At 42.4% G+C, this 11,203-nt stretch overlaps 3 protein-coding genes across 3 annotated transcripts in view; 2 read left to right on the top strand and 1 right to left on the bottom strand.

The window, feature by feature from the left end:
- The window catches only part of rpl7a (ribosomal protein L7a), a 3,017-nt gene extending 865 nt beyond the window's left edge, over nucleotides 1-2,152 (top strand). Inside the window, exons 2-8 of the mRNA XM_080477050.1 lie at nucleotides 67-187; nucleotides 380-529; nucleotides 790-930; nucleotides 1,157-1,236; nucleotides 1,469-1,599; nucleotides 1,698-1,767; nucleotides 1,870-2,152. Of these exons, the coding sequence (XP_080333176.1) occupies nucleotides 67-187; nucleotides 380-529; nucleotides 790-930; nucleotides 1,157-1,236; nucleotides 1,469-1,599; nucleotides 1,698-1,767; nucleotides 1,870-1,974 (798 nt within the window). The 3' untranslated portion in view covers nucleotides 1,975-2,152. The remainder of the gene's footprint in view (nucleotides 1-66; nucleotides 188-379; nucleotides 530-789; nucleotides 931-1,156; nucleotides 1,237-1,468; nucleotides 1,600-1,697; nucleotides 1,768-1,869) is intronic.
- On the bottom strand, nucleotides 2,129-6,427 carry surf1 (SURF1 cytochrome c oxidase assembly factor). The gene is made up of 9 exons (XM_080477049.1): nucleotides 6,249-6,427; nucleotides 6,076-6,136; nucleotides 5,039-5,166; nucleotides 4,859-4,941; nucleotides 4,372-4,563; nucleotides 4,198-4,270; nucleotides 3,386-3,548; nucleotides 3,207-3,288; nucleotides 2,129-3,112 (listed from the first exon to the last, which is right to left on the bottom strand). The coding sequence occupies exons 1-9, from the start codon at nucleotides 6,309-6,311 to the stop codon at nucleotides 3,046-3,048; spliced, it is 912 nt and encodes a 303-aa protein (XP_080333175.1). The 5' UTR covers nucleotides 6,312-6,427; the 3' UTR covers nucleotides 2,129-3,045.
- Nucleotides 6,428-6,441: 14 nt separating this feature from the next.
- On the top strand, nucleotides 6,442-10,339 carry surf6 (surfeit 6). Its single transcript, XM_080477051.1, has 4 exons — nucleotides 6,442-6,645; nucleotides 7,870-8,049; nucleotides 8,760-8,839; nucleotides 8,914-10,339. Exons 1-4 carry the CDS (start codon nucleotides 6,558-6,560, stop codon nucleotides 9,613-9,615), a joined length of 1,050 nt encoding a protein of 349 aa, XP_080333177.1. The 5' UTR covers nucleotides 6,442-6,557; the 3' UTR covers nucleotides 9,616-10,339.
- The last annotated feature ends 864 nt before the right edge of the window (nucleotides 10,340-11,203 follow it).

Consider the following 11,203-nt stretch of genomic DNA (forward strand, 5'->3'; position numbering starts at 1 on the left):
CACAGCTTTAAACCGATGGTGCTAAATCTCAACTCTTTCTCATAACATGTTCTTCTTTCTCCACAGCCTAAGGGAAAGAAGGCTAAGGGGAAGAAGGTGGCACCAGCCCCTTCTGTGGCCAAGAAACATGAGGCCAAGAAGGTTGTCAACCCCCTCTTCGAGAAGAGGCCGAAGAACTTTGGCATCGGTACGTTTCCCCTTTGCATTTTCAAACCTGTGTAATAAATGGTGCAGATGATGTAAACGAATATTTGCTATCTTAAACACCACTGATGACAATTTCCCACCAAGATCGCTGATGCACTGCAGAGTGAAGGCCTCGGGTGATATTTTTAGCCTCTCTGTTTTGACTGATTTTAACGCGTTTTGTAATTCACAGGCCAGGATATTCAGCCAAAGCGTGATTTGACCCGCTTTGTGAAATGGCCCCGTTACATCCGCCTGCAGAGGCAGCGTTCAATCCTCTACAAGCGCCTGAAGGTCCCCCCTGCAATCAACCAGTTCACCCAGGCTCTGGACCGCCAGACCGGTAAGGTCGGCTACATCTGGAGCGCGAAAGTTAATTTTGGGGGGGGGAGCCTTGCGATTTATTTTAATACACCAAAGCTTGTCTTTTGTCGACGCTGGTCCATGCAGATGATGTGAAAGAATATTTGCTATCTGAAGAAATGTTGACATTCCACCAAGATCACTGATGCATTTGCTTGAATTCCGTTGCTGCAACTTAAACGGTGCGGGTCACGGGTCATTGGTTGAATCTCTTATTGTTCTCGTCCTCCTCCTCCTCAGCCACACAGCTGTTCAAACTGGCTCACAAATACAGGCCAGAGACGAAGCAGGAGAAGAGGCAGAGGCTGCTCGCTCGCGCTGAGCAGAAGGCAGCCGGAAAGGGAGACACGCCTACGAAGAGGCCTCCCGTCCTCCGCGCCGGTGAGAATCCAAGAGATTAACAAACTTTTCCAGGTTAACATGTCGTGTCCCTTGGCCTGGATGCAGTGATGTTTTGAATTTCTTCACCTGAAACTTGCCTTGATGTTTTCAAAGAGCTTTTTAACCCTGAGCATTGGCCACCTTAAAAAAAAAAAAAAAAAAAACACCCACTACTGTGATTTAAAGTTAACCCCACTCTTTTTTTTTTTTTTCTTCCTCTCGTCAGGTATAAACTCTGTCACCTCTCTGGTGGAGAGCAAAAAGGCCCAGCTGGTCATCATCGCCCACGACGTGGATCCAATTGAGGTGAGGTTGTCCTGTTCTGGCGTTTGGTCTCATTGAATGTAGAAATCGGTCTCTTTGCAATGATGTTTGAATTTCTTCACCTGAATCGTCTGTGTGGATCACAACAAACGAGCTTTTTAACCCTGAGCAGAGACCGCAGAACACGCACAAGGAGTCGCTACGAATTCGGTGGTAAACGCGACCGCGGTTACTTCCTGTTAACGTGACGAACCCGTTTTTTTCTTTCTTCCAGCTCGTGGTGTTCCTGCCCGCTCTGTGCCGCAAGATGGGCGTCCCGTACTGCATCGTCAAGGGAAAGGCTCGGCTGGGCAGGCTGGTGCACAGAAAGACCTGCACTTCGGTGGCGTTCACACAGACTAATCCGTGAGTCCCAATCGTTTCAACGTGACGGAATACTGAAATTATCAGGCCGAGCTTCACTCTTGCTGCTTCATCTAATGTCTTCGTTTTCTCCGCCCCAGTGAGGATAAGGGTGCACTCGCCAAGCTCGTGGAAGCCATCAAGACCAACTACAACGACAGATACGAGGAGGTGAGGATTACACCCCGCTGTGGCGGTCTCTTCATCCTCACTGACGCCTTTCGTGTCGTCGGAATCGTCGCTTCAATGTTTTTTTTCTTTCTTTTTTTTCAGATCCGTCGTCACTGGGGAGGCGGCATCATGGGCCCCAAGTCCACAGCCCGCATCACCAAGCTGGAGAAGGCAAAGGCCAAGGAACTGGCCACCAAGCTTGGTTAAACTGTTTGGAATAAAAAAGAATATGTATGTCCTAAAAGGAGTGACTCTGATTTCTGGTTGATATATTAAGACCTTTTTTTTTTTTTTTTTTTTTAAATACTTAGTTGTGTCTGTGTGCTACACTAAATAATGCCATTCTATTGTTTAAAATTTTTTTTAATGGAAATGTAAAGAAAATCTGCTCGTCTTGTAAAGACATGCGCTCCAGATACGGAAGAGTTTTAGGGCCACTGAAGAACTGAGCAAATGCAAATCAGGCGGTTTAATGAAGTGATGAAAAGATGCTTCAGGACAGAGTCTAGCTCATAAACACGGTACAGTTATCATTAGTATGAGGACCAGAAGAGACCGAGCAGCCTGCTGCCTTGTTCCGTCGCGGAAGTTTGTCGAGTACGAAGGACAAAGGCACGGATCCCGGGCTGCTTATTTATGTGTTCTTGTTAATCAAGGAAATCCTGTGTAAAATCACGTCCATAAGCAGTAAGCAACCCGATATAGTCAGAATTAAGGGGATTTAATGTGAATTTACATCTACGGGCAAATGAGGGATGGATAGAAAGCCTCTCCGTGGAAAAAAAAAAATCTCGACTTTTTCTAGGGGCCACGAACGTTTTTTTTTTTTAGCCTCCGAATTTTTTTTTCTTCAGTGGCCCTAAAACTCTTCCGTACAGAGTATTTACATACGTGTCGATTTTATTACTGAAGTTCTGTCGTGTGGATTTTACGTTGATTAAACAAAGATTACGTTAAAAGCAGGTGAAATGAGAACTTGAGTGGATCTATAACAGGACTGCTGTAAGACCATGAAGGTTAATTCTTCATTGAGTGTAAAAATTACAATCTGACTCAGAAATTGTTCCCAAATCCAATCTTCTTATTGAGATTTCACTTGAACTGAGCAAGAATCTATTGTTGCCAATCGTTCCTGCAGGACCAGTGACTCTAGTTCTGTTTGCTTTGACTAGTGAGAAAACCAAAATCACCACGAGACTCGACGCAGTCGAAGGTTAATTTATTTCCTCGGTTTTCACAGAAGCTATTTACATATTTTGCAGTAGGTCCCAAAACGCCTCACAGTTTGATCTTCTTGATGAACTTTGCGTACCACATGTAGGAGGTCGCTGCGCACAAGCCATACCTGGAAGGGAAAAACCCAAAGCGGTGCTCACGATCAGTGGTTCAGGTGTGGGAGGATGAATGTTGCTCATAAAGGAGGAAACGCCGCCACCTACCACGTTACGATGTACTGCATGTGTTCGTTCCTGAGCGTCACTCTGGTCTGCCCGCCGATTGGTCCACCAGGAATCGTGCTGCCTGTAAGACACGGGATGCATTTTCGTATTAGACGTGCAAAGGTGGAGGATTGTTGTGGCCGAGTGGAGGAAGAGGAGGAGGAGGAGCTGTGACTCACGATAGTCGGCGTCGATGAATATGGCCTCTGCCCCGGTGGTGCCGGACATGGCCTCCAGGTCACGGTAATGCCAGCGGTTCCTCTCCACGTCGTTGTTGGGAACAAAAGGCTTCCGGATCTCGGTGAGGCGAACCACTCCCACCACCTCCATCTCATCCTCCACCTGCAGCAGCAGCAGAACTTGTGAATGAGTGAACGGACAGGACGTGATAGAAGCTCGTTTTGGTTATTTATCTGGTGTTTACCGTTTTTGCAATTTAAACAGAATTTTCAGTTTTTATTGTATTTAATTCATGTATCCTATTTTTTGTAGTAATCCTTGTGTGTGTGTATATATATTTGGTGTTAGGTGAGTGTTTCTAATCAGTATATGGGAAAATGTTATTGTAATTAATCTGTACATTGGGAGAATAAATAGATCTTAATTTAATACAAAATAGGTGCATATGTAAACAAAATGACATTGCAAAGGCTCATTTATTCTTTAAAAGTGTCTAAAAAAGTTAAAAGTACACATTAAAAGGTATAAAAACATGATTTCTTCATGTTAAGGTGTTACGATGCAATACCTTGGAAATATATTTTTTTTCTGCATATATTTAGCATTTCATGTATTTTATTTATTTCCACTTTAATAATTTCATCTTTAAAAAAAAATGTATTCTTTTTAAAAAAAAAATTTCAAGGATCATACGTTTTTTTCCGATTCACTGTTTCTTTTTTTAAGACAAGATTTAAAAACCATTTAAACATTTTTTTAATGTCGTGAGGTCTATTAACACATCAGAGGAGTGGAGCGCCTCGTTACACACCTGTCCTTTCTGCCTGGTCTCTGGCCGTATCTTCTGCCTGGGCACGTATCCTCTGTTCACCAGGATGGTGATGCTTCGGAGACAACAACCACAGTTTATCCACACCGGCTGTTTATTGTTAATCTCTCTCTCTCTCTCTCTCTCCCGCCCTGCGGTGACGTTTGGTCTCCTCACCCGAGGTCCGTGCAGTGGAACGGGGTGATGACGTTGGCGCCCGTCTCCCCGCTGGAGGACAGCCTGCCGGCCTCTCTGGCCTCCCTCTCGGGGTCGACCGGCGAGCGGGGCAACACGTACAGCTCCTTGGAGTGGTCGTACCGCCCGCGCACTCTCACCCGCCTGTACTCCAGCTCTTTCAGCTCGTTGGGGCTACGAATGACAGGAGAAACGTGTGAAGGGAATCTCGTATCCGGGAAAATATCACAACTTATCTACACGAGTATAAAACATGACAGTGTTTTAGGATCCCCTTTAGTTGCCACGATGATGCTGTAATGTGTTTTCTTTCCCCTCAGACTTATAGCTCAAAAACATTATATAATTGTTGATTTTGGACCTTAAACTGACCCTGTTCATCGTCAACTCCCATGACGTTTCTTATATTTTCATTTTCTGCCATCGTGACCTGGAGTCGAAGCCCCGCGTGCGTTCGCGATTCACTTACTCGATAGGAAGAGGAATGGGTTCTGCAGTCGTCAGTCGCGTGAGATCATTAATCAGCTCCATCTTCCACTGGCGCCGTTTCACCTGCACAGAAACGGGATGCATTGGTCCTCCAGCAAACACGTAAGGGAGTACTACTGTTTATTTCAAATAGGCCAGGAAGCTGTGATCTAAGATGTACCTGCCAGGTGCCGAGGCCGAACGTGGTGGCAGGGATGAGCAGCAGGAACCATTTGAGTAAGTTGTCTTCCTCTTTCTCTGCTTTGGACAACGTGGAGCCGGACCTCCTGCCCACGGTGGCGAGCCTGCCTGCAGACGGACAGCGGATCAATGTCTGAATATGTGCATCATATTTATCAATGTGCATTTTCATTTTACAAGATATTTATAGTCATGTAGTCATAGTAATAGGAATAAAGTCTTGGAATAATTATTAAATAAATAGTAACTATGCACTTTGTCAACCTCGAAGGAGAACCTCAAGCCGGTCAAATAAAAAAGCTTCTTTGTTCACGTCACCATGAGCACTTGTAAACCATTTCTGATTTCAGTTTCCTCTCTTAAAAACGATTGTAATTTGTTTTCACATTTTAATTTCATTCCAAGAATTGCATTTAACTTGTGTGTGCATATATATTATGTCTTCTTTTTCTTTCTTTTATTGAATTGTCTTCCATTCAAAATGTATATCTAAACAATCCATACAAATATACTTACATTTCCTATGAACTGCCTACATTTTAGTGATAGTATTTGTGTCGTAACGTGATAATAGTCAGGTATTTTCTCGATTTAAAATGGTTCAATAGAGTAAATGTAGTCAAAACAACTCATTGTGCAAAGCATTTCTTCTCCTATTATCAAAGTATTTGAGTATGACGTTGTAAAAAACAAACAAACACAGAAGTATGCATTGTGCAAGACAGATTACATTATTTATAAGTGTTTGGTAACTTTAGTTAAGTAATTTATTTCATTTTTACGTGATCTAAAATGCACAATTAAAATACTGATGGACTCGAACCAATCAAATGTGACAAGAGGCAATTTAATGAAATTGAATCAACTGTATATTTCCCACTACGTTGATATGGATTGTTTTTTACATTCAATCTACTGTGTTGTGTCAGTTTTTTTTTTTTAAGTTTATTTAACTTTTGCCTGCAATTTTACACGTGTGGAACCACAATGCAACAAAGGAAACATATATTTTCATACCGTCTGCATGTTTAAAGAGTCTGGATAGAAGAAACGTCCTCTTGATGTAAATAACATGAGTCTGCAAACGACAAAAAAATATATATAAATATATTCACACATCTGCACTCAGTGCTGGAAATGACATTCACATATTTCTACTTGTGTTATAACGACAGTAAACAAAGACTCACCTGCTGCTTTAGAATCGGCAGCAACCTGCTGGAAAACGCCAGCAGAGATTTCAGAGGAGCCATGTCTGGATCGATATGATTGAAAACCTTTTAGGGGGAGAAAGAGAAGAAATAACCGACTACATAACAAGCTACGTAACCGACATGTTTCCTGTCAGAGGGGGGACCCTTTTCATGTTACCACTTCCGGTTCGCTGCCGCTCCGCCCACTGTCTTACGCACGTGTGTCGAGGAATGTCTTGATATATTTTAGGGTCTGTTTGTGTGGTTTTGGGTGATTTAAGGGATCGAATCGGATGTTTTGCCGTCATGGATTTGGCCTCGAAGGACTCGTACATCCAAAAACTCGCCAGTAAAGTTATTCAGCGCGACCAGGAGCCGAAGAAGAGGCCGTTCGGTGAGACCAGCCTGCTGTGTTTGTTTCTCTACAGCTTAATAGTGCACATGTATAACTTCAATCTGTCATATTTACGTTTTAACCTCACGTGTAAGTCAAACGAAAAATCCGACATATGATGTGAAATGGCAAAAAGTCTGGCTGATGATGACTATCGATGATGTTAATGTCTGTTTTTCAAAATAATTGATTAAAAATCGATGATGATTGTGTTTTCTTGGATATTTAAAATTGTCAAGTTGAATTTGCAGAGCATAAAAAAAAGCAATTCATAACAGTTTCAGTCTTCTTCCGTATCTTTATTGTACATAATATTTGTGAAAGATTGAGCATAACTAATAAGAGTCCTAATGTTGTGTTAAAGCTGTGTAGCGAACAAGGTGGGAATGACAGTTGCTTTCATTGGAAAATTGCATGAAATCTGCATTTGCATCCACATTTCATCGGCCAAGCTGAACTTTCCTGAAGTTCGAGTGTTGGATACCCAGGGTCTAAGGCCACATTTTCACGTAGCCGGGTATTTAGAAATACTGATATTTCCTCCTAAAAACTCTTCATGTACACAGACCGCATTAAAAACTTGGTTCAGAGCTACTATGAGCATGCCAAACCTGTAGGGGGCAGTATAATGAGAAGCATGAAGCCATGCTCGCCAATCAGAATCCTGGGGGGGGGAGCACAGCGTTACAAATGGTGCAAATTATTTCCTGTCCTTTCGCCAAAATGGTTTGTTTGTTTGAAGCCGCTAAATTAGCGGAGCTCCTCCCAAACGTGGCGTTGGATTAAATAACGAAGCCCAAGAACGAGCAACGCTTTCACTGGATCCATTTTTATCACGGCAGTCAAAGTGTTAACACTGGTCGCACAACAAATGTGCTTCTGTCACATACTGTGACGTAGTTCTCCGTCACAGAGGCGTTCTAAATCTCCACTGAGTTGTCATACATCACTGCTCTGGGGAGACTCATCACTGCGTTTATGTGTAGATTCAAAGCCCAAACACATAGAAATATCACTAGTTTTGTTAATACGCTTAAAAAGGGGGCCTCGGAGTTGCATTGGTTTTGTGTTAAGTGATGAAACGAACCAAATTCTGGTGTTTTGGTCTTTATTTTTCACATAATGGTTAATAAGGATTTCATCTATACAGTGCTGATTAACCAGGATATTGATTGTACACATCTTCCTCTACAAAAACTAATGAGCAGATGTGTTTGTCTGTAGTTCCTTTCAAAGGTAAAAACGACGCCGGCCTTTCGAAGAAGAAGAAAAAGGGTAAAGACAATGCCGCTGCGGTGAAGACTTCCAAACCCCAACAGAAGCCGTCAGCGTCTCCGGCGTCTCGGGAAAAACCCTCGGCAGCTGCAAACGGCTTGAACGGAGCCGCAGCAGGGAAACATCAGGGTACGTTCAGGCTGCGTCTCGTCATCGGCGTGATGCATTTACGGGGACTTTTAGACTGAGCTTCGTGTTTCCACGGCAACATACGGCGCAGCATGCAGATGCATGAACGCGCTTGGAGTTATCCAGATTAGCGATTATTAAACTGAAATGTGGGTTCTTCTCATTTTTTTTTTATTTGTGAGCAACTGCTACATGTTCGGTGTGTTTACGTGACGCTGTTTCATGTGAAAATAAATAGTTTTTGCATTTCAACAATATAAATACCCAGGAGATAATTGACTGGGAGTCATGACACTCTGGAGGAAAACGTTGCGGTTATTCCTTATCTCCTCTCGTTTGTGTAGAAGAACTATTCACTCCAGCCGTCGTGCGTGGTACACGGTAGCAGCGTTTTCACCGCGGGTCTTTCCCCTGTTTTCCCACGGAGTGTTTTCAAAAAGTTCCACCTTTTTTAAGAGCCATTTTCAACAAGTTCTGTTTTCGGTAGTTGTCGTGGTATAAACGGATCCGGTTTGTGTTTTCACTTGAAAACATTGTGTGAATGGGACGTAACAGTTTTGTGGAAACACTCCACCTAGTGGTAGGACTCAGAATTACAATGAATACAATAAAGGAATCTGTTGGCCTTATTTCAGGATATTTTTTTTAAATGTTGGCCAACAAGCTGTAGTTTGGAAACCCGTGCACTAATCTAAGTTTCTTCCCTTTAGGAGGAAACGTCTCCAGCTTCTCGACGGTCGACGTGTTACGCAAGAGGCTGCATGAAAAGATCGAGGAGTCCAGGGGCCAGGTAGACGCCGTTTTATTAAAATTACATATCACGATGCTGCGCATGCTAATCTTGTTCCTCCCATCGTCCACCAGGGAGCGCCAAAGAAGGCGCTGTCAGAGGAAGTGCAGGCGAAGCGGGCAAAGCGGAAGCTGGAGCGGGAGCGCAAGAAGAGGAAGAGGAAGGAGTTCGTGATGAAGAAACTGGCCGAGCAGAGCGGCCAGGAGATAAAAAGTGAGAATGAGCCCGACGCCGGGCAGGAGGAGGAGCAAGCTCCGGCCTCGAGCAAGAGGAACGAAGCGGCCGTCCTTTTCAACAAGGTGGAGACGGTGGAGGACAGGTACATGGACAAAACGCTGAAAAGGAAGAACCATAAGCAGGGGGTCAAAGGTCAGATGGCGCCGCTGACGGGGAAGAACTACAAGCGGCTGCTCGGCCAGGTGGAGGCCCGCAAGACCAAGCTGGAGGAGCTGAGGGAGAAGGACGAGGGGAAGGCCCTGGAGATGGAGAAGAAGATCAAGTGGACCAACATGCTGTACAAAGCCGAGGGCCTGAAGATCAAGGACGACGAGAACCTGCTGCGAGCCTCGCTGAGGAGGAAGGAGAAGTGGAGCGCCCAGAGGAAGAAGAAGTGGGACCAGCGCAGCGAGAACATCGTGGGGAAGATGCAGCAGCAGCAGGACAAGCGGAGGAGGAACCTCCAGAAGCAGAACCGGGTCAAATCGGAGAAGAAGAAGGAGCGGGCGCGGAAGAAGGGCCGCGTTCTGCCCGGGGACTTGAAAAAAGCTGCCGTTTGAAGCAAGAAGAAAAAAAAAACACCGATTTATATTTTGATAATTAAAATAAGCCTATGACGTTTACGTGACTTGAAATTGTGATTTAACTTTCTGGTTCTTGTTTAGAAGTAATGTTGAACTTGATGTTGATCAATAAAAAAAAAAAAAGGTCTTTCTCAGCCCTGCAACATGAATCCTTCAGGATTTAATTTTGTTTTTTTGCGAACAGAACAAATGCAGCTCAAAGTGACGGAGGTGAAGTGACTAAAGAAACGGGTGTGACACCGTTACACCTAACGGTTTAAAGAAAAGCTCATTTACACAGAATGCAAAACATTCAGTAGCGACGTTCTAATATTTTTTGTTTCATCGCTATAACCATGCAGATCCCATCTATACTTTATTCTCATCTCCGTGCATTTATTTTGACGATTCTCCAGCTATAATATAAGTCATGAAAGTTAACAATGGGAATTATTATTGTCTAGGGTCAGTTTCACGAGGCAGGGGGTGGTGAAGTTAAAATCACTTTGCGGCGGGAAAAATGCACCTGAATGGAGTCGAACTGGAAGTTTTCCCACTTTGAATGTGGGAAAGTTTTGTGGATTTCCCAGAAACACGTCGGGCAGCAGGTTTTGGTAAAAGTGATTTTGCTCCAAAACTGGGAAATGGAACCTTCCCAACTTGCGATAATCCCAGTTCCCACTTGCGTGAATGCGGAATAAAAATGCAATTCTACTGATGACTCCCCCATGTTTCTCTTCTGCTTATTTTTTTATAAATTTATGATTGGGTGTTGTTTTTATTTCTTTTTTTTCTCAATGTATTTTATTTATATTTAATTTTAGATTATTTGCCAATCCATGTGATTTCTACCAACTTTCAGGGATATCTGCCCACTTCAGTAAATTTTACAGGTTTTCTTTTCCCCCTTTCTTTTTTTTTACCTTTCATAATTATGCTAAATACAGAGCATTGGGAGGCCGGAGGCTGACTTATTTTTTAAAATTTTTATATTTAACCTTTATTTTAAGGGGAAGAAAAATCCTTAATATTAAAAATACCCTTTTTCAAGCGTGTCCTGGCCAAGACAAGCAGCAGTACATTAAAACAGGAACATAAAACATAAGAAAAAATGCAATACATTAAAAACATGCAAATTTGCTAAAGAAAAAAGTTTAATTTCAAATTTAATTTATTTTCAATTTACACATCAAATGACACGATTGAATGTTTTTTATTTACTTTACAAAGTTGGTTGCAAAAAAAAATTAAGGAATGTTTTTTATTTTGAACATTAAAAAAAGAATATCAAGACAAACAATGGAAGCTTAACGTGCTGAAACATATACGTACCTTCTTCAGTGTCTCAATGCATTTTTTTTAGTTGCTTTTTAAAATAATTCTTTCCACTCATGAACTTATATAATCATATTGCATTCACATGAAAAACATTTACTATTTATTTTTCTGAATTCATGTCATATATTTCAGAATTATGAGAAAAAAATTAGTTTAGAATTTATGAGATAATGGTTTTCAGAAAAAAATCTGTTCTGTTTTTCTGAATTAATGACATAATTATCTCATAATTTTGATTTTTTTTTTT

The sequence above is a fragment of the Lipophrys pholis genome, assembly GCF_963383615.2.
Source record: "Lipophrys pholis genome assembly, chromosome: 12".
Classification (NCBI taxonomy): Eukaryota; Metazoa; Chordata; class Actinopteri; order Blenniiformes; family Blenniidae; genus Lipophrys; species Lipophrys pholis.